General features: G+C 47.0%; 3 protein-coding genes across 3 annotated transcripts in view; 2 read left to right on the top strand and 1 right to left on the bottom strand.

The window, feature by feature from the left end:
* The window catches only part of mpv17 (mitochondrial inner membrane protein MPV17), an 8565-nt gene extending 7790 nt beyond the window's left edge, over window positions 1-775 (top strand). The window contains exon 8 of the mRNA XM_052053625.1: window positions 629-775. Within this exon, the coding sequence (XP_051909585.1) occupies window positions 629-764 (136 nt within the window). The 3' untranslated portion in view covers window positions 765-775. The remainder of the gene's footprint in view (window positions 1-628) is intronic.
* trim54 (tripartite motif containing 54) lies at window positions 355-5513 on the bottom strand. The gene is given in 8 exon segments (XM_052053627.1): window positions 355-558; window positions 681-758; window positions 865-989; window positions 1748-2004; window positions 2431-2526; window positions 3140-3308; window positions 4322-4491; window positions 5126-5513. Coding segments are annotated over 7 exon segments (1041 nt in total). The 5' UTR covers window positions 5312-5513; the 3' UTR covers window positions 355-558; window positions 681-720.
* Window positions 4357-22049, top strand: cad (carbamoyl-phosphate synthetase 2, aspartate transcarbamylase, and dihydroorotase). Its single transcript, XM_052053621.1, has 46 exons — window positions 4357-4505; window positions 6786-6951; window positions 7726-7865; window positions 7959-8088; window positions 8204-8346; window positions 8823-8964; window positions 9049-9220; window positions 9827-10012; window positions 10079-10188; window positions 10490-10632; window positions 10835-10966; window positions 11098-11331; window positions 11400-11621; window positions 11744-11932; window positions 12095-12219; window positions 12309-12442; window positions 12514-12626; window positions 12779-12943; window positions 13019-13104; window positions 13603-13849; window positions 13937-14035; window positions 14162-14386; window positions 14475-14657; window positions 14876-15094; window positions 15297-15464; window positions 15542-15724; window positions 15855-15959; window positions 16064-16309; window positions 16383-16464; window positions 16757-16923; window positions 17092-17256; window positions 17503-17634; window positions 17783-17984; window positions 18062-18252; window positions 18349-18489; window positions 18619-18696; window positions 18776-18917; window positions 19450-19643; window positions 19736-19810; window positions 20057-20269; window positions 20502-20627; window positions 20712-20867; window positions 20943-21044; window positions 21177-21271; window positions 21502-21613; window positions 21696-22049. Exons 2-45 carry the CDS (start codon window positions 6852-6854, stop codon window positions 21599-21601), a joined length of 6702 nt encoding a protein of 2233 aa, XP_051909581.1. The 5' UTR covers window positions 4357-4505; window positions 6786-6851; the 3' UTR covers window positions 21602-21613; window positions 21696-22049.
* The last annotated feature ends 303 nt before the right edge of the window (window positions 22050-22352 follow it).

The raw sequence follows: 22352 nt of genomic DNA on the forward strand, positions 1-22352 counted from the left end.
TATTTATAGATAATATTTTCCTTGATAAAAACATTAATAAAAACGGTTAAGAATCAAGCCGTTTATGTATCATGATGAATTCATTACCCTGCCTTCTGGTGTGTGACTACATCATGACACAAAGACTTCCGCAACTACTACAAGAGACTCAATAAGCTACAATCATCTTTGTTTACTAAGAGGACATAGAATATATGCCAGTGAGTATCTTGATGTCTATCCGCATGTGTTGCCGCGCTGTTTGTGTTCAAGTATCCGTCGCTTGGCCCGTGTTAGCCTGAAGGTAGCGGAAAGCAAAGGCGTGTGGTTGTTTCAAATAAACATGGAAGATTCAAGTGAGAGTCTCGAACCTGGTTTGAAACAAGAATATATGTCTTTTTTTAATTAACAATACGTGCATATGCAAAAAAAAATAATTATACAACAAAGAGTGACGACAAGTCAAATTACTGCAAAAACCTCATGATAAATCCATGTCAGATCGGGGACCCTTGTTGTGAATGCAGGGACCTCGTCAGGGACTTCCTGGAGTGAAGGAAGCTCATGGAGAACAGGGACCTGTTGAAGGGAAAAAAATAGGAAATGGAGGTTGAGGGTTGACATATTTTGTTTTTTGTTTTTTTTGAAGAATAAAACAGAAGGATGGACGTCGGCCATTTGAAAGCGAGTGCACATCTCACCTGCTTGTCTGCTCGGCTCACAGCATGCGGGTGGAGACTGTCAGTCCACTTCGGAGTCGTCTTCGAGGTCGTCTTCACCTGTAAGACAGCACACACATACACACACACACACACAGTATGTATGTGAGGTAACTCATATCCCAAAAGCACCGTTGTGGCAACGTGATGCGTAGTGTGTCCAAACCGTGTCGGAAGTGGATGTCGTTCAACATGTCTGCGATGTCGTCCACGTCGATGACGAAATGGCTCATGTTGTCGAAAGAGAGCTGCGGCCGCAGGACGTTGGCATCACGAGCGCACGCCGACATCCTGACAGCACACACACACACACAGAGGTTTTTTTTCTTACATCTTGCACATGACAAATTCGCCACGTATTTAAAAACTAACGCTAAAACTCATAAAATCCAAAATAAAGCATTTTTGAAAATAATCAAAGTTGTTCTAAAAAACAACTAAGAACTAACTGAATTTAAAAAAAAATATTCAAAACAAAATCAACAGTGATGTCATCCAAAATTATTATAACCCCGGTGTGACATCAATGTAGCACACACACACAGATGCATACACACTCACGCGGCACAACACGACACACGACGCAACTACACGATACAACAAAAGACACAACTTACTTGTCCAGTATGACATTGACGTTCTGTGAAAAAAGATAAAAATAAAAAGTATCATGAGGACAAAAATATTGAGACGCCACTCAGGTGAAAAATTTAGGATGCAATTAGGACAAACATATCGGGACACACGAGACAGAAAAATGAAGTATGAGGACAAAAGTGTTGGGGGAGAGATCATTAGAATGCAATTACGTTTTTGTAAGGACAAAGGTATTGAGACACCACAAGGGCAAAAGTACTGAGACACTTTGAGGACAAGTTTTAGTGGAGACAAAAGCATTCGGACACCACCTGGACAAGAGTACAAAACTTTCAGCACAACACGTGGCCAAAGGTACTGTGACACCATGAAGAAAAGCAATGGAACGTAGCATGTGTCTTACTGCTTTGTGACTCAGCGAGATGGATGATGGCATGGACAGATGGACAGACGACTAGGTATTTAGAAGACTGGCCTGGACAAAGACCGCCGCGTGCGTGTGGTCCGCCGCGTGCACTGCCGTCTCCACCAGCTCTCTCCTGTCCTCCAACCTCTGCCCATGCTCACCGATGAGTTGCCGTATACGCTGCAGCTCTTCGTCTTGCTCCTTGGTGATTAGGCCCACCAGCTGCTGCTTGCGCTCATCCAAGATGGCCGTCAGAGCCTCGAACTGGCTGGTGATTTCCTCGCGGCTGTGGCGAGCGTTCTCCTGAGAACAAATTTATACACTAGCGCCTTGAGATACGAGTCACCTGACTTACATGCTTGGTGCATAAATATGAGATACAAGTCCACTCGCGTCGTGCTAACAGCTAATACAAAACACTACAGACAAGCTAACAAATAGAAACTACAGAGTATGTTGTGTTAAAACCCTTTTAACAACGGATATTTGACCACAAGGGTTGGCGGGAATGGTTGAAAAAAACAGGCATGTATTCTTTATCCTCTGTGAAGACTGACTAATGTGATTGCAGCTTGCTGAGGAGTTATAATTGTCTCCTTGTATAGCTGTATGTCTGTACTAGTAGGCCAGAAGGAAATGCACAATTTAGTGTGTGTGTGTGTGTGTGTGTGTGTGTGTGTGTGTGTGTGTGTGTGTGTGTGTGCGTGTGTGCGTGTGTGTGTGTATTACTTGGACAGCGTTGCACACTCCCTCCATGTGCGTGATGGCAGCCTGGATGTTGTCATTGCTGGCAACAAGTCCGGCGATGCTGTCACTCAATTCCGTCTGCAAACATTCACACACACACCCCAAGAAAAAAAAAAGTTTGCACATTTCATTTGGCGCCCCTAGAGGACAATAATAATTCTATACGGCTGTTTTCGGCTCGTCATCATGTTGCGCGCCGTCTTCATCTCCAATTCAGATTGAATGAATCAGAACGCGCGACGGCGGCCAAATGTCAACGCGGCCATCTGTACATGCAAACTTTTGTGTCTTTGTGTGTGACTTCATCGCCACTGACCTTCACAACTCCCCTTTTACATCTTCATGTTTGGTCACATTCGTCATGTTTTTGTTTTTTTCTCCGTACTTTGATTTCAGTTACTCATTCCGAGTTTGGACCGGGGAGTGGCGTCCTTCAGGGTTTGATCCTCAGACCACTGCGGATGTTACGTTCCGTATTTGACAGCAGGGGGCAGGCGTTCTTGCTTGCTTTTATATCGAGATACTTTATGCCTCATCATGCTTTGTTTCATTTCATCGTGTCCCTTGATATTCCTAATTATGTCCCATTTTGTTCCACAGGGTCCCCTATATTGGATCCCACCATATCCGATATTATTCCACAGTGCCCCCCGCCCCCCCCCTATTATGTTCCATTGTGTATGTTTGCTACCTTGAGTCTGACATAGACGCTGCTGAGCGGCGCCACGTCACACTCTTTGTGGCATCCGAACACTTTGCACATGGAGCATGTCGGCATCTGACAGGACAAACAGTAGATGTTGATCTTCTCGTCCTCGTGCTCCTCACATATCAGCGACTCCGGCTTCACGCTGGACATCCTGTCCGGACAGAAAGTCCAAGGTGAGCTCAAGATTCCATTCAGTGCGCCGTTGTCAAAAATAGGCAAGAACACAAGTTGGTCATGGAGTGTCAATGTAAGAACTCTCATCTGTTGCATTGGCTTGGGGCTTATATTGTGAGAAAGATGAGGGGAAAGGACATTTGAATCAATGTGATGTGTTATGCATGGCCAATGAGAACAATCCTGTCTCTTATGGGATGGCGGCGCCCATCTGCAAAGACAGTCAGCGTGAACGTGACACACACATCCTCATCATCATCACTCTGTGACTACAACACACACACGAGAAAGGCTATTTTTTTACACTTTTGCATCAACTTTTTGCCGTCAAAACTACAATTAAACAGGCCAGTAAGACTCCCGGTAATTATCATACAGTATTGATCATAGAATGTTTCAATGATGTCACAATATTTACAGGGCACATCCTTTGCGAATGGAATGTTGTTTCTTCACCAATTACACGATGGAGTTTGTTCATGACATGTGGTATTATGGGTATTCATTTCATTTTAATTTTGAAAACATTTTTTTTCATCTTACACGTTCTTCGTTTACCGATAATCACATTTTGCTCTAGTATTTACTTCGGATGAAAGAATTTGAGGCCAAAGGAAGGATTTTTGTCTAGTTAAAATAATCTAAAGGATTCTTGAGTAGATTATTAAATATTCTTCAGAAAATGTCAACAGTGACGAGAAATAAATTGTAAACAAAAGACGGTGCAATGCTTCCCTCTAGCGGCACTATCGGTTATTACATCTATCTAACCTCCACTTGATTGAGTTGGTGACACAGCAGATCATGATATTATTTGTCTGTCATACAGACAGAAGATCAATTTGAATTGTCGGTTCGATGAGGAATAATGATGTCTGTAAGGAGTTGTAGTTTTACTCTTGTAGTTACTACGTTTATTTTACTGACTTCTTTAGTCACTCCGCCAGAATGTGATTGTTTTTTTTTTCAGCTTTTACTCAAGGAGCCGACCTGCAGTCCTGTTGTCTCCGGTACGTGTCAATGATGTTCTCCACCAGCAGATTCCTCGGCAGACTGTAGACTCCGTGGCGGTCCAGGACCACCTCTTGGCGACACGACGGGCAGCGGAAGCGGCTTCCCAAGCTGGTCGAGCTGCGGGACTGCCACGACGGGTTGGATGACTGCAATGTCAGAGGTAGCGTACCCTAATTATTACCATGGTGCTATACAATTAAAATGACATGAGTGAGGAGGAGTGGTATCGATTTCATATTTTGCAGATTCCAGTAAGGTTTACATTGTGTCTAATTAATGTTCTTCAAAATGGTAGTAGCCTGATGTAAGCGGCTAGCACCTGTTTTCTGAATCTTGTCATGTGACCTTGGCAAACGAAGCCGTGATTGGTCATGACCTGGTTTTCACAAAAAACAATTCGCTCAAAAGGTTCATGTTATTGAAGTGCGATGTTTTTTTTCTTCAGATTATTAGGGCTAATCACATTGTCGCAGAGGGCAGCATTCATGTCTGCCATCTAGTGGCGATTGGTGATATTACAAATTAAAACTGCAGTCAACAAGCTTATTTTTAAAGCTGTTTGGTTCGTTTGTTGCAATAAATGAACAAACAATAAATAAATACATACATACATAAATAATCAAGGGGACATTCTTGGTGTTATTGCGGCCCACGTGCCGCCAGTTGCCCATCCCTCCCAAAGAATAAAATAAAAAGAATTCTCTGGAGGCATTTTTTGTTGCTTATGTAATGGCTTGATGCGTTATTAGTTAGTAGAAGCAAAGCGAGGTCGTCACAGGCCTGGAAGACATCGTTGGCGCACTTCCTGCAGAGGTTGTGCTGGCAGGGCAGGATGACAACGGGCTTGGAGAACATTTCCAGGCAGACGGGACACACCAGCTGCTTCTGGAGGTTCTCCATGTTCAAACCCCCGTCGCCTGTTGAGCGACCCGCCGCACTTCCCACTGCCTGAGGGGCAAAGTTCATCAAATGGTGATGCAGTCAAAAACACAAAAAGCACAAGACGAAGTTTCCAGAAGCTTTTCGAGGATCATCCAAATTCACTTGGGTGACGATTAGTTATTTCCACTGCCTCACCACGCTGTGCAGAGACCAAAGACCTCTGAAGTATCTATCTGACCAACTGAGTGACTTTTTCTATTTTTAGCTACTGTGTTTGTTGTGGATTAGGTGTCTGCCTAAAGCACATTCCAGGGCAAGTCCAAAAGTCCAAGCGTGGGCCACACGTCAGGGTGGGGTGCCGAAGAAGCGTGCGGCTGTGGGGGGATTTAGCAATGCTGCTTGCGTCATGCAAATGGTCGCCACCAATTTGAAGAACATTAATCCATCCATCCATTTTCTACGCCGCTTATCCTCACAAGAGTCGCGGGCGCACTGGAGCCTCCCCTACCCGTATTTGGACAGTAGCTGGGATACCCCCTGAACTGGTTGCCAGCCAATTGCAGAGCACACATAGACAAACAACCATCCGCGCTCACACTCATACCTAGGGACAATTTGGAGTGTTCCATTAACCTCCCATGCATGTTTTTGGAATGTGGGAGGAAAGCGGAGTACCCGCAGAACACCCACGCAGGCACAGGGAGAACATGCAAACTCCACACAGGAAGGCCTGAGCTGGAATAGTATTAAGTCAACGTTAATTGAATACTGTATTGTAATTCAGTGGCTTGGTGATGGAATGCTTCATCAGCCTTGGAGGCTCCCAAGAAACATCATCATGTCATTATGATAATACATTCATCCAGGATTTGTTTACAATTGTTTGTTAAATGACGATTGTAATCGTGATTTTATTCTTATTGTCCCTTTCGTTAAATGGGAAGATGTTTAAATAAAAAAACAACAATTCCAGATGCAAGGAAATCGTTTCCATACGGTTGTTGCTGAGTAGTAGCCCCGCCCTCCATGACGAAACGTGGTGACGACATGCGAGAAAAGCATTTTGTCTAGCGCCAGTTGTAGCAGAAGTACGAGATAATTCCCTCGGGTTTAAAAAATATACGTGAGTTATTATTTGTGGCATGAAAGTTTAGAATCCACAAAAGCAATGACTGTTGATAGAAGAGGAATGACTGAATAAAGTAGAATTAATTGTCGCTCACCTCAACCAGATGTTCGGCGAGTAAAACGGGGGAGTGCTTTTATGTTGAAAATCTATACCGGAAATACGATATCCAACTTGACTTCGAACGGCTCGAACCGCGGGCCGATTTCCTACTCTGTGTCGGCCGCACACGTGGGACACATCCTTGGCATCCTGCGGATCCCCTCGCAAAGCGGCAAAGATCGAACCAAACGAAGCGCTCATCGATCCCCGCCTCTCCGATCCCTTTGAACGTCTTTATCCACCATTTTGCCTCTAACATTCACCGAAGACGACTCCGGGCGGCCGTCCCCCCCCCCCCCTTACTTGGAGCATCTTTGTTCCGTTTGTAAGTTTCACGTGGAAAACCGCCGGTTCGTGGCCACCAGCAACTAGACGCGACCGAGAAGTGGAACCAAGATGTCCGAGAAGACCACCACGGCCACCCTGATCCTGGAGGACGGGACGCGGTTTACGGGCAACGTTTTTGGTGCTCAAGTATCCGTCTCTGGCGAAGTTGGTACGTGAGACCTGGCCTCGTTTGTTTTTCAACAAAATTAATATTTTCCTCGATATTTTGTTCGCCACGCTTCCAGTGGCGGACCTAGACTTTTATCCTTCGTTGGTACCTGGGGTGGCCAAGGGGGTCTGCAAAAGAAAAACTTGGAAAAAGGTTCACCATGAACATCCCATTTTTGTATTGAGTAAAATGTCCTAGCGTGTCCCCCACTGTCTCTGCCAGTACACGTTGACCTATATTCCACGAAGTCACCTTGACAAACCTGTCTTTTGACTTGCTGGAACTCGTCTAATAGGTGCTCTGCTTTGCCATTTTTTATTTTATTTACTTTTCTTTTTAATTCACCACATGTACTGGAGCGAGCGTCAACATCTGCGTCATGCTTGAAGTGACCGACTACATTTGGCACATTGCGACACAATCTCAAAACATGATGCCAATTATGGGACACTTTTGTTACTGGGAGACAGGAATTGATTTACCAGCATGTTTTGTTGTTATGCTTCTAAATAGCAGTGGTTTGACACTTTCACTGTTAGCTCAATCTAATATTTTGGTTCTCCTGAGAAACTCAGTAAAAACTGTTTTCGTCGAGACTCTTGAGACGAGATGTGTCATTTACGTCCTGTAGCAACTTTGGACTACATGGGATATTGGAAGCATTGTAAAATTGGCCTTAATTTCATTTCAAATCCAGGACAAATGTGATAGAAAAGGGATAGAGTCGAGAAGTTCAGCTATCCTAACCAATTCTTTTGAATTTCTTCCTCATAGTGTTCCAGACTGGTATGGTGGGCTACCCCGAGGCCCTGACCGACCCGTCGTACCGCTGCCAGCTGCTTACTCTCACCTACCCGTTGGTGGGCAACTACGGCGTACCAGCGGACGACGAGGGCGCTTTCGGCCTCAGCAAGGTCCTGAAAGACGACGCCACATTTGTGTGCAGAAGATATTTGTAAGGCATAAGTGTCACGTTGTTGCTGTGTTTTTGTTTTTCCTTTCCACAGTGGTTCGAGTCGTCAAAGATCCACGCCGCTGCTCTCATCATCGGGGAGCTGTCAGAGTGTCCGAGTCACTGGAGCTCAGTCAAATCCCTGGACCAGTGGCTCCAGGAGCAAGGAGTTCCAGGACTCCAAGGTAGGAAAGTCACAGAAGTCAGTCAGTTAGTCTTGACAAAGGGAGTTGGTGAATGCATGAATAATTACATATTTAATGCTAAGATTTGCTTTGAGCTTGTTGTGTCCTTTCCAAGGCATCGACACCCGCTGCCTGACCCAAAAAATCCGCGAGAAAGGGACCATGTTGGGGAAACTCATTTTGGAGGGGACACCAGAGGACAGCGTTCCCTTTGACAATCCCGACAAAAGGAACTTGGTCCAGGAGGTGTCCATGAAGGTAAGGCATTTCCTGATCACCTAAATCATTTAAAGTTATTATTGGAGCCGACAGTCTTCCATCTTGATGCACTGCATTGTGGGTCACATGGCTTTCCTTGCGTCCCAAATTGTATTGAAGTGATTTATCTGCTGGCCTGTTCGATATATCGGCTGATATTCCGTGTTTTCAAAATAATAAGCTGATATCTCTTGATTTTTTCATGAAATAGTAAATACTGGAGGTAAAGGTCATGCGAGTGTTAAGTGACCAAAAAAGAAGTTATTAATTTTTTTTTAGTTTATTTGAGGGGTGGGGTTGTTTGTTTTTATGATGCACCAATATATTGCTTATTGGATTTTTTTTACTGCCAAATATTGGTATTGGCATCACCCAAAAAAAAAAAATCCACCATGGTTGGTCCCTAGCACTAATCCATATTTCAGGCCATAAATTATGTAAAAAGTGATTCAATCATTTATTTGTTTTTTGTCCAGGAGCCGCAGTTATTCAACCCCGGCGGTAGTCTCCGGATCACCGTGGTGGACTGTGGCATCAAATACAACCAAATCCGCTGCCTGGCCGAGCGAGGGGCCCGCATCACTGTTGTACCCTGGGACCACCCTTTGGACAGAACAGGTCTACATGACATTCGCGTTCCGGGCTCTTGAATTCAGCCCTTGTTGATTGCTCATGCATTTTCTTGTTTTTTGTCGGCTCCAGAATTTGACGGTTTGTTCATCAGCAATGGTCCCGGTGATCCGCTTCTCTGCCAGGCCACCATTGACAACGTGCGGAAGGTGGTGAACGTGGATGACCCCAAGCCGGTTTTCGGCATCTGCCTGGGACACCAGCTGCTCTCTTTGGTCATTGGAGCAAGGACCTACAAAATGAAGTCAGTAACCAATTGATAGCGCAGGGTTCTTTCTTTAGTTGGGCACTCACTGCATCTTACATTGGGCCATTCGAGATTCTGATCAGTTGTAAACTTTACCACCTATCTTTATTTGTGTGCACAATGCATAACGGCACTATTTATTTATTTTTCTCCCCCCCTCCAAAGGTGTTGTTACATTTTTGGTTGTTGAGCTAGAATGACGTGCGACCCCGTTCATGTCCTCTGTGACCTGCTCCACTCAGTCCTGGTGTGAAATGCGTCTTGTCGTCGCTCTCAGCAGCTGTGCGTCCGTGTTTTCATTAAGGCCGAGCAAACAAAGCGAGATGAGCCGCTTCTGAAAGCGACGGCTGTTTTATCGGGGGGCGTCCAAGGTTACCAATGCCAACAAATGTTCGCGGAATGACAACTCGCAGCATGTCCTTGTGGTGTTATGTCAATAGACCAGGGTTGGTGATTGTATAGCTCGCGGGCCAGATACGGCCTTTGAATTATCAGGATTATGAGTTGCATTTTCCTACAATTGGTTAAAATGTATTTTTAACCAATATTTTTTTCCCCATCTTGTATTAGTTTTACGAATGTACTACTCTATTCATGTGGCAGGTACGGCAACCGTGGCCACAACCAGCCTTGCCTCCACAAAGGCACCGACCGCTGCTTCATCACCAGTCAAAACCACGGCTTCGCGGTGGACCCCGACACGCTGCCGAGCGACTGGGACGTCCTTTTCACAAACGCCAACGACCACACCAACGAGGGCATCGTGCACAACACGCAGCCGTTCTTCAGGTACGCCAACAAAAAAAAAAATCTTCTCCCCTGAATGATAGCTCAACATATTTGTTTCCGCTCTAGTGTGCAGTTCCATCCCGAGCACATGGCCGGCCCGACGGATCTGGTGGGCTTGTTTGATGTGTTCCTCGACGCTGTCAGAGACTACAAGGAGGGCAATACTGACAAATCCGGTAACCTATTATTATTTTTGCTCCTGAGGCATGTGCTTGCAAGCTGCAAATATTTTTCCATAGCTGCCTCAGCGCGGGTTCACTATTTAAAAATAAATAAATAAAGAGCCCTTTAGGGAATGTTAATTTGAACAACAGTTGTAATTTATTAGTGATTGATTATTTCGAGGGAGGGTTCCAACCGACAGAAACGAACATTTTTTAAAAACTCATTCGGGCATAAAATATTTAGTTTTAAGGCCGTTGTGCTCAGCCAGAGCTAGCATTCTTGTGACACGTTTCCCCGTTTTCTTTTCAACAGTGAAACAACGTCTGATGGACCATCTCACCTACTCGCGTTCCTCCAAGCTCGAAGAGATTTACCGACCGAGGAAAGTCCTCATCCTGGGCTCCGGAGGACTTTCCATCGGCCAGGCTGGCGAGTTTGACTACTCGGGCTCTCAGGTTGGTGTTACCGCACTCAGCTGGAACCAGGACTCTTGTGTGTTTTGATTTTCAAAGGTGGTGATTCCCTAACATACCATTTTTTTTGTCATCTGGGGTTTATTCTTACAATTCTTCTAACTTCTAATATGCAGCGCTTTTAATTAATTATTTATTTTTTAAATTTCTGCTAGCCTGTCTTTTTTTTTTTTTTTCTTATCAGGCTATTAAGGCTCTGAAGGAGGAAAACATCCAGACAGTGTTGATCAACCCCAATATTGCCACAGTCCAGACCTCCAAGGGGCTTGCAGACAAAGTTTACTTCCTACCCATTACACCGGAATATGTCACTCAGGTATGTCACTGTCGACGTGAAGCCTTTATTTTTCGAATTATACCAAAATAATAAAAGGGAGAGGAGGAGGGTAGAAAATGGTCCCAAGTTGAGCCGTTTGCAGCACACTGACAGCCCCCGTTCACTCCAAGGTGATTAAAAACGAGCGGCCAGACGGCGTCCTGCTGACGTTCGGTGGGCAGACGGCTCTGAACTGCGGCGTGGAGCTGACCAAGCTGGGTGTGCTGGAGAGATACAACGTGAAGGTCCTGGGCACCCCGGTGGCCTCCATCGAGATGACCGAGGACAGGAAGATTTTTGTGGAGAAAATGGAGGAGATCAACGAGCACGTGGCACCCAGCGAGGCGGCCCTCTCTGTCGAGCAGGTAAGCGGCATCGCGTATGGGGAGTGGTAAGGGTTGACTCCTGACTCTTTGTACTCGTCTCTTCTCAGGCGGTGGCCGCCGCCGAGCGCCTGGGCTATCCCGTGCTGGTGCGCTCGGCCTTCGCCCTGGGCGGATTGGGCTCGGGTTTCGCCAACAGCCGCGAGGAGCTGACCGCCCTGGTCACGTCGGCCTTCGCGCACACCTCGCAGGTGCTGGTGGACAAGTCGCTGAAGGGCTGGAAGGAGATCGAGTACGAGGTGGTGCGCGATGCCTACGACAACTGCATCACTGTGAGTCGAAGCTCGATGCCTGTTGCCGTTTGCTCAAATCAAAGATTGTGTTGGCATTGAACTGATTTGCATCCCAAACGCGTTTCACAATTTTATTCCAAAATTCATTTTGTCCTTTTCAGGTGTGTAATATGGAGAACATTGACCCCTTGGGCATCCACACCGGGGAGTCTATCGTGGTGGCACCCAGTCAAACGCTCAACAACCATGAGTACAATATGCTTAGGAACACCGCCATCAAGGTCATCCGCCATCTTGGCATCGTGGGAGAGTGCAACATTCAGTATGCGCTGAATCCCGAATCAGACCAGGTAAAACACTCGACATGGATGTAGCGTGTGTTCTTTCTCTAACTTTTGGATACCCCCCCCAAGAAAAAAGATGAATTCCAATAAAGAAATAATAATAACAAATACAAGCTGACTGAAAAGATTTTTTGATGTTCCACCTGCATCATTTTGCACCTCCTTCAGTACTACATCATCGAGGTGAACGCCCGGCTGTCGCGCAGCTCCGCCCTGGCCAGCAAGGCGACAGGTTACCCGCTGGCATACGTAGCCGCAAAGCTCGGCCTGGGGATCCCGCTTCCGCAACTCAAGTACGACGGGAAAGATGACGTCCGTGTGGCCCGTTTCACACAGAGACCCCTTTCACATTAATTTATGTGTGTGGTCTCCCCAAACCCAGGAATTCTGTCACCAACTCAACCACGGCCAACTTTGAACCCAGTCTGGACTATTGTGTGGTGAAGGTGCCTCGCTGGGATCTGAGCAAGTTCCTGCGGGTGTCCACCAAGATCGGAAGCTCCATGAAGAGCGTCGGTAGGAGACGGCGTTCCGAATTGGGATGTGCAGTATTACGACAGTGCTGTCTTAACGCGTTTATTATCCAGGTGAGGTGATGGCTATCGGCCGCAGCTTCGAGGAGGCCTTCCAGAAGGCTCTGAGGATGGTGGACGAGAACTGCGTCGGGTTTGACCACACCATCAAGCCGGTGTCTGAACAGGTGAGCGGCTCGACGTCGTAGGGACGACGGAGGTATCGCGAATGCCTTCTCGTATGGCTTCCGATTTCCGTTGGCAAAAATCCAGATATCCAAGTGAAAGCAAGACTAACACGAACAAATATTTGTACTTTAACTCCAACCAATGCTCACAGGAACTACAGACGCCCACTGACAAGCGAATTTTTGTTCTGGCCGCCGCCTTCCGCGCCGGCTACACGGTGGACCAACTGTACAAACTGACCAAGATCGACCGCTGGTTCTTGCACAAGATGAAGACCATTACGGACCACGAGCGACTGCTGGAGATGTATAACCAGGTGAGAGCGATGTTTAACAAAAGTCCGAACTGTGAGTGTGGGTTGGTTTTGACTTCCCTGGAGTCTGCGGTGCAGGACGAGAGCCTCATGCCGCCTGAGGTGATGCGCAGGGCCAAGCAGCTCGGCTTCTCGGACAAGCAGATCGCACTTGCTGTCCAGAGGTGAGGACGGCGTGAAAGCTACATTACTGGTGGTCATGGTTCAAACATTGTCTTTTTTTTTTTTTTTTTTTTGACACGAAGAAATACCGTATTGGCCTGAATATAAGACTGTGTGGGTTTTTTTGGATTGAAATAAGACTGAAAAATTGGGGGTCGTCTTATATTCGGGGGTTGAAGATCGGCCAGGTTAACCGGCAGCTGAGGAGAAGTTATGTCATTTACATTTCAAAAAACAGAAGCCATTCATTTACGAATGTGATTGCAGTTTAGTTTACTCATTTAAATGTTCAGATATTGAGATTTGAATGAGGCAAAATAACATGCTTTTTCTCTCAAATGTGTTGTTATAATCATTAGTTTCAGATTTTATGTATAAAAATGAATTTGGCGTTCAAAAAGTCTTTTTTCAAACTTGAGTCTTGAAAAAGAGGGGGTCGTCTTATATTCAAGCCAATATGGTAAATCAGTTCAAAATCTGTCGTCTCGTCCTGACCTCAGCACCGAGCTGGCGGTGAGGAAGCTGCGCCACGATTGGTCCATCCTTCCCGTGGTCAAGCAGATTGACACAGTGGCGGCGGAGTGGCCGGCCTTCACCAACTACCTGTACCTCACCTACAACGCCACCCAGAACGACCTGAGCTTCAGCGACCTGCACGTCATGGTGATCGGATCGGGCGTCTACCGCATCGGCAGCAGCGTCGAATTTGACTGGTGCGCTGTGGGCTGCATCACGGAGCTCCGGAAGGTGCGTCTCCTCAAACGCCACCACTCATATAATCCATCACAGCTGTTTGATTGATGCGTTTATCGACTTTCTCCCCCCCCCTCCCAGATGGGCTACAAGACCATAATGGTGAACTACAACCCCGAGACGGTCAGCACGGATTACGACATGTGTGACCGCCTCTACTTTGACGAAATCTCCTTTGAGGTGCCTTTTTGTTTTGGACTCGGTTGTGTGATTCCATGCATGATGGATCGACACGTACTCAAGAAATAAGGTCTTGCTTTAGAGGTAAAAACCCAAGATTTGTTCTGCCGTCCGTGTTGCTCTCAGGTAGTGATGGATATCTATGAGATGGAAAACCCGGAAGGCGTGATCCTTTCCATGGGAGGCCAGCTGCCCAACAACATTGCCATGTCGCTGCACCGCCAGCAGTGCCGCATCCTGGGAACCTCGCCCGAGTTCATCGACTCGGCGGAGAACAGGTTCAAGTTCTCCAGAATGCTGGACACCATCGGCATCAGCCAGCCGCAGTGGAAAGAGCTTTCTGATACCGAGGTAACATTGCCACCTTTCGCTTTCTCCCCCTGCAATTTAAGCCTTCAACGTTTGTCACGATACGCAAATGTCTTCCGTGTCTCCACAGTCCGCTATAAGTTTTTGCGAGACTGTGGGCTACCCGTGCTTGGTACGACCGTCCTATGTGCTGAGCGGTGCTGCCATGAACGTGGCGTACAGCGACAACGACCTGGAGAAATACCTGAGCAACGCCGTGGCTGTGTCCAAGGAGCATCCCGTCGTCATCTCCAAGTTCATACAGGAAGCCAAGGTGAGGCCGAAAATTAGGTTCTCAGTCAGCCGGCCGTCCTCAACCGTTTTCGCACCACTATCAAAGCCATATTTGAACAAATTCACTTTATAATGAATGTAACCATTGTCATTCGTGGAATATAAATTTGCTGTTCAGCCTCTGGGGGTACTGAACGGCCCAAGGACCAGTAAACGGCTTCATGTCGCGGTGGTTTGTAAAGCTATCTGATCCAATAGGAAATCGACGTGGACGCGGTGGCGTGCGACGGCGTGGTCATCGCTTTTGCCGTGTCCGAGCACGTGGAGAACGCCGGCGTGCACTCCGGCGACGCCACGCTGGTGACGCCCCCTCAGGATCTCAACCAGAAGACCATTGAGAGGATCAAGATGATCGTCCACGCCATCGGGCAAGAACTGCAGGTCACAGGACCCTTCAATCTGCAGCTCATTGCGAAGGTGACGAGATTTCTGGAGGCCCTCATGCAAATGCGGTGTCTTAATTCTTTTGAAGGAATGAATGGCGTCACTCATTTTTGCGTGCTTTCGTTGTTATATCATTTCCATGACATCACTAACTCATGCAGTACCAGCCAATTCTGGAACGAGTCTGAAAAGACGTTTAAAAATCGTCTTTGGTTGGATGTCTTTGTGGTGCCAGGACGACCAGCTGAAGGTGATTGAGTGCAACGTTCGGGTCTCGCGCTCCTTCCCCTTTGTGTCCAAGACGCTGGGCGTGGACCTCGTGGCCCTGGCCACGCAGGTCATCATGGGCGAGGAGGTGGAGCCAGTGGGACTGATGAGAGGAAAGGGCATCGTGGGGGTCAAGGTAAGCTCTTATTCCCAGCCCCCCCACCCACATCCTTGTTTTTCTTCTTTCTCTGCAATGGCGGGTGTTCCTCTCAGGTTCCGCAGTTTTCCTTCTCCCGGTTGGCGGGCGCCGACGTGGTGCTCGGCGTCGAGATGACCAGCACTGGAGAGGTGGCGTGCTTTGGCGAAAACCGCTACGAGGCTTACCTCAAAGCCATGCTCTCCACCGGCTTCAAGATTCCCAAGAAGAACATTTTGCTCTCCATTGGCAGCTACAAGGTACAAAAAAAAATGTCATAATTTAAAGCTCCAATTTGCGACTTCCCACCAGTCTTGAATGCAGCACCAGCCAACTCTTTGAGCGTGTTGTCACTGGTGAGACGTTATGTTTTGTTGCTGGTGCTTATAGAACAAGAGCGAGCTTCTGCCCACGGTCCAGGCTCTGGAGATGCTGGGTTATGACCTTTATGCCAGTCTGGGTACCGCTGATTTCTACACGGAACACGGCGTCAAGGTAAGTTGACCCACCAGAGCTATTTGGAATAAGATTGCTCGTTCGATATTTGAATTCTGTGGTGTCGAGACTTACCCGACAGGAGCCGGTCCGTGTTTTGCCAGGTGACGGCCGTGGACTGGCCCTTCGAGGAAGACGACAGCGATTGTCCCAACAAGGAGAAGCAGCGCAGTATCATGAACTACCTGGAGGAGAATCACTTTGACCTGGTGGTGAACCTCTCCATGAGGAACAGCGGGGGGCGCCGCCTCTCCTCCTTCGTCACCAAGGGTTACCGCACAAGGCGCATGGCCATTGACTACTCCGTGCCGCTCATTATTGACATCAAATGCACCAAACTCTTTGTTCAGGTACGGACTTTATCGCGGCGCGAGACATGCGGTGTTACTTTTAGGGACGTTTTTAGGAAATGTTTCTTTGCAGGCTCTCCGTCAGATTGGTCAAAGTCCGCCGGTGAAGACTCACATCGACAGCATGACATCACAGACGCTGGTCCGCCTGCCTGGTGAGTTTCGATGCAAATATGGAATTTGAGATTAGACATTTGCACATTTGTATAGGTGTGGAAAATGGAAATCATATGGTATGGTATTTTTTCGTTTTATTTTTAGGGCTCCACCAATTTGGATTTAGTTTTAGTTTTATTTGTTTGAGGCTGATGAAAATTGTCCAAATAAAATTCCTAGTTTCTAATCATTTATAAAAATAATGATATGACTTTTACAAGACGCTTACATTTTTTGTGTCAATGGTTTTCAGCTGTTTTGATTTTCTCGCCTTGTTTTTTTTTCACCCAGGCCTTATTGACGTCCACGTCCATTTGCGGGATCCTGGCGCCACCTACAAGGAGGACTTCTCCTCAGGCACGGCAGCCGCCCTGGCAGGCGGCTTGACCATGGTGTGCGCCATGCCCAACACTTCCCCCTCCATCATTGACGCCACCTCTTTGGCCCTCATACAGAAGGTGCGACAGATTTTGTAAAATGAGACCCGCCGACGGATTGTTAGTATCTTCACAAAATTGGGCGAGCTAGACTTGTCACTTGCTTGAAATTTGAAATGAAAGACTCAAGGTTTACTTATGACTCGCATTTGTGTGACTTACTCCCGTTGCCGCTGTGCGCCGTCACAGCTCGCAAAAGCCGGCTGCCGCTGCGACTACGCCTTGTATTTGGGCGCCGCCTCGGACAACGCGGCTGTCCTGCCGTCCATTGCCAGTCAAGCTGTTGGCCTGAAGATGTACCTGAACGACACCTACTCGACCCTCAAGATGGACAACGTCTCACTCTGGATGGAGGTTCGCTTCGCACCGCCATCAATTGACCTGCTTGCATTCATTTTACTGTCAGCCTAAAATCAAAACATGCAATTGTTGATTGTAATACAGATGACATTTTTGCTTGTGTTTGGGGAAAAAAAACAATAGCATTTTACATCACAATATAATATAAGTGGCGGAAAAGAAATCGCAAATAGATGATCTTTCAAAATCGTCTGTCGGCCGTACTCATGTGCAAAATTTGCAACTTTGTTCTCCTGGAAGCACTTTGAGAAGTGGCCCAAGCATCTTCCCATCGTGGCACACGCTGAGAAGCAGACGGTGGCCGCCATCTTGATGGTGGCTCAGCTCTACCAGCGACCGGTGCACATCTGCCACGTGGCTAAGAAGGAGGAGGTAAGATGATGCTTTCCTTTTTATGGGCAAGGAACCAAAAGCACTTAATTAAGAAGCCACAAGCGATGAACAAAAAAAAATCTTCCTAAGAGCGAAAATAAAATTGATCTGGTGCTGCTTTATTTTCACTCCACCCCTTTACACTCAGATCCTGATCATCCGAGCCGCCAAGCAGAAGGGCATCCAGGTGACGTGCGAGGTGGCACCGCATCACCTGTTCCTGTGCGACAACAACGTGGCGGAGATCGGCGATGGGCGAGCGCAGGTGCGACCCATGCTGGGCTCCCGGGAGGACATGGATGCGCTTTGGGAGAACCTGGACATTATCGACTGCTTCGCCACAGACCACGGTCCAGAAACTGACTCACGATCGAAAAATCGATCAAAATCTGAATTGGCAAAAGTGTGAAGATTTTTTTTTTTTTAGCTCCTCACTCTGTCGAAGAGAAAAACAGCGAGCATCCTCCTCCTGGCTACCCCGGCCTGGAGACCATGCTGCCGCTTCTGCTCACCGCCGTCAGCGACGGGCGTCTGACTTTGGACGACATCATCCGCCGTCTCCACGACAACCCGCGCCGCATCTTTAACCTGCCTGTGCAGGAAAACACTTATGTGGAGGTATATACGAATAGTTAAAAAAGGCTCACTAAATAGTCCTAAAACGTGATGAACATCCCTTTTTGGTTTCCCGTTTGTTGTTCTTCTGCCGACCAGGTGGACTTGGAGCAGGAGTGGGTGATTCCACAGGCCATGCAGTTCACCAAGTCCAAGTGGACGCCGTTCCAAGGCATGAAGGTGAAGGGTAAAGTTCGCCGTGTGGTCCTGCGAGGGGAGGTGGCCTACATTGATGGACAGGTAAAGATCGATGTTTTGTTTTCTATCTCGGCGCCTCTCACACAAATGTTCCCGAACCCCGAGGGATCCACAAAATCAGTAGTTTGTGGCTCTACAAAATGAATGATCATACCTATATGTATTTGTCAGGTGTTGGTGCCCCCAGGTTACGGTGAAGACGTGAAGACCTGGCCAGTGGCTGCGATCCTTTCCCCAGAAAGCCCAATGGTGAGGAGTAGAAATTCAGTACATACTGTACGTAAAGTGGTGCGCACGACTGATGTGAGGTGTCGTTTGCCTACGTTAGACCCCCGAGCGACCTCGCCCGACCCCTCCTCGCGACGGTCTGGTGCGAACTCGAGCCGCCAGCCCTCGACGTTCGGCCGGAGAGAGTCGCTACCTGCTGCCCGCGCGTGTCCATCGCTCTTCCGACCCGGGAATGCCGCCAGGTAGGCTTTCAAAGATTTTGACATTTCATTTCATTGCATTTTAGTTTTCATAATACTGCAATTGTAATTTTAAAATGGGGTGATTTACTTTCTGGGTCTTCTTCCCATGTCTTTTTTGAAGTTGAAATTTCATATAAAACAGATTTTTTTTTTTTACTTCATATGATAAAACTAAACACTATAATTTCAGCCAAATACAAGTTTGCTAGCTTATTGCTAACATATAATGCAAAGCACCATAGACAGGCTAACAAAGTAGCATAGATGTGAAGGTAATTATAAAACAACTACTTTGACATACTCAAAAGCGTTTCTATTCTTATAAAACTGAGATGAACAGTGAAATAGCAGGGGAAGCCTTTTTTAAATGATTTTTTTTTCATATTCAACGTAAAGGATGCCTGTCGTTATAATTCATAATAATGATAATAATAATAATAATACATTTTATTTGTGGGCGCCTTTCTAGAAACTCAAGGACACCTTACAACAAGCAGTTAAAATCACGAGTACAATTTGCTTGAATGTGCAGAGATTGTCATGCCGCCGCCCTCGGGCGTAGCCGAAAGCTACAGCCACCCGCCTCCGCTGTCCAGGCTGCTGTCCCCCCAACCCGGGCCGGGCCAGACCCCCGCCGGCCAGCCTCCCCACGCCCACATGTCCCCTCTGCTGCAGCCCCTGGTGGGCCAACACGTCCTGTCAGTCAGACAGTTCAGCAAAGAGCAGGTAGGCCCCGGGAGTCCAAATTGACACGTCGGCACTTTGAAGATACATGAAACTTGAGAATAACATTTTGCAATGTTTGTCGTCCGTTTTAGATGTCTCACCTGTTCAACATTGCACACACGTTACGTTTGATGGTTCAGAAGGAACGGAGTCTGGATATACTCAAGGTAAGTCCATTAATCACCCCTTTCGCCACGAAATACTTCCTCCTTCGTTCTTCTTTCAGATTTGCACCACCTCAAACTAAACAAGTGTACTGCCATTTAGTGGTTTACAGTGGAATTACACCCAACATAAACAAGTTGGTTGTTAACTGTGGGGGGAAGAAAAATCCATCCAGGTTCCACTGTAGTTTGATTGAAAATTTTCTGTGCGCTTGTTAGTTGATCGTTTGTTGCGCCGACTTCCCGCAGGGCAAAGTGATGGCCTCCATATTCTACGAGGTGAGCACCCGCACCAGCAGCTCTTTTGCGGCGGCCATGCAGCGTCTGGGGGGCTCGGTGGTCCACTTTTGTGAGACCACCTCGTCCACGCAGAAGGGCGAGTCGCTGGCTGACTCGGTGCAGACCATGAGCTGCTACGCCGACGTTCTGGTACTGCGACACCCTACGCCTGGCGCTGTGGAGGTACGGCAATAACTCATTCACTCCCAAAGACGTTTTTAGACGTCTTTTCAGACTTGCTCCAGAATTGGCTGGTACTGAATGAGTTAATTGTCAATTGAAGAAAAAAAATCGGTTTAGCTCTCGCATTATCCACATGGCTTTGTTTGCACTGCCTTTTTTTGTGTGTGTGTGTGTGTGTGTAATTGTTTTTACTCAACTTTTAAACCGGTTCAAATTTCAATGTGCTCTTCAGAGCGTGTCCCGCCATTGCAGAAAGCCGGTGATCAACGCAGGCGACGGCGTAGGCGAGCACCCCACCCAGGCTCTTCTGGACGTCTTCACCATCCGGGAGGAGCTGGGCACAGTCAACGGCATGACGGTGAGCATCGCCGCCGCCCTCCTCGAGTACCCGGCATACAAGAGGAAGCGGGTGGTTAACGTTTGCGTTTGACACGGAAACCAGATCACCATGGTCGGCGATCTGAAACACGGCCGCACTGTCCACTCGCTGGCCAAGCTGCTGACCCAATACCGCATCACGCTGCGCTACGTGGCCCCCAAGAACCTCCACATGCCCGCCGAGATCATCGATTACGTGGCCTCAAAGGGCATCAAACAGGTCGGTTTGTATTTAGATTTGCCGCCGAACGTCGTGGGAACGGACCACTCAACGGAGCGATGATGTCGCTCACAGGAGGAGTTTGAGAGTATCGAAGAAGCTCTGCCCGAGACCGATGTCCTCTACATGACCAGGATTCAGAAGGAGCGGTTTGCATCCGAAGAGGAATACAAGGCCGTACGACAACACTTTTCAATTTCATTCACTTGTTTAGTTCAATCAATTTATTAATCAATATATTATTTATTATTTTTAATTCATTCGGTGTTGTTTATAATTATGTGGACACAATAATATGGCTCCCCCCAGTGTTTCGGCCAGTTCATCCTCAGCCCCCACATCATGACCGGGGCCAAGAAGAAGATGGTCGTCATGCATCCAATGCCCCGAGTCAACGAAATCAGGTTTTGATTGATTCCAAATTCATCATGTTTCGCGGCAATCACATTAGCTCTCTAATCGTTTTGAAATGTGAGTATTCTTCGCTCTGTAACGTAACATCTATACGTTACTCCTCTGCGTTGCCAATTGTTGACATGTTGCTGAACGCTGGATACATACTTGAGTCATCCTGCAAGTTCAATCAAATGCAAGTCAGTGCAGAATGCAACCAGACTTTTTGTGGTCGTTTCAGCGCTGAAGTAGACACTGACCCGAGGGCCGCCTACTTCCGCCAGGCCGAGAACGGCATGTACATCCGAATGGCCCTGCTGGCTACTGTGCTTGGACGATAGACTGGCACCACAGTAAGTCGTTTAGATTATTATTTTTTTTATTTTTTGTCGCAACATGAACAAATGTCACACAACAAATGTCTCTTCTTCACAGTCATTCCTGCCGTCAGTTATTTTGGGACCAGTGTTTCTTTTAAAGGGCCCCCTCGGGTGGGGGGAAGAATGCTGCTTTGATCAACAAGACTTTGCTGCTAGATTTGGATGAAATCACCCCCCACCCCCCTCCCTTCTGTGATGTATTTCATCTCAGTTAAATGTGTAACATTACATTATCCCATAATCTTGAAGTCGCGTTTTTAGATGATTTGGGGGTTTTACTGTCAATTATATGTAGCATTGTGACAGACCAGAGGCAAAGGTTAGCATCGAAGATTTGTCACTGCAGTGTTGGAGACTGTTTTTGTATCGTGCAAAAATAAATAAAATGATAGTAATCCTATCACAATTTGTATTGTTGTTGTAATCTGACACTTAAAAATGTGTTCGGTGGCATGAAGATTGTGTTTGCTGCTTGGTGATTATGGCAATGGACAGTCGTTTAAATCAGGCATCTTAACGCTAAATGATATTAACATTTTGTGACTGTTTTTTATTGTAACCAAAATACAAAAAAATTTCCCCATTGTGGGACAAATAAAGGATATCTTATCTTATAATCAACACTGTACAGGATTTGTAATGCAATCACTTGTAGGTATAGATTGAGCGGAACTATGTCAAACAAACACTAAAAGAAACCACAAGGAGCAGG

This window comes from Hippocampus zosterae, chromosome 19, assembly GCF_025434085.1.
Source record: "Hippocampus zosterae strain Florida chromosome 19, ASM2543408v3, whole genome shotgun sequence".
NCBI classification, from domain to species: Eukaryota; Metazoa; Chordata; class Actinopteri; order Syngnathiformes; family Syngnathidae; genus Hippocampus; species Hippocampus zosterae.

What these genes read in the sequence shown, in the direction of transcription:
- cad (XM_052053621.1), top strand. Translation starts at nt 6,852, where the DNA reads ATGTCCGAGAAGACCACCACGGCCACCCTGATCCTGGAGGACGGGACG. An exon ending in TTGACTACTCGGGCTCTCAG is followed by an intron (nt 10,633 to 10,834) that starts GTTGGTGTTACC and finishes TTTTCTTATCAG; the next exon opens with GCTATTAAGGCTCTGAAGGA. An exon ending in ATCTGCAGCTCATTGCGAAG is followed by an intron (nt 15,095 to 15,296) that starts GTGACGAGATTT and finishes TTGTGGTGCCAG; the next exon opens with GACGACCAGCTGAAGGTGAT.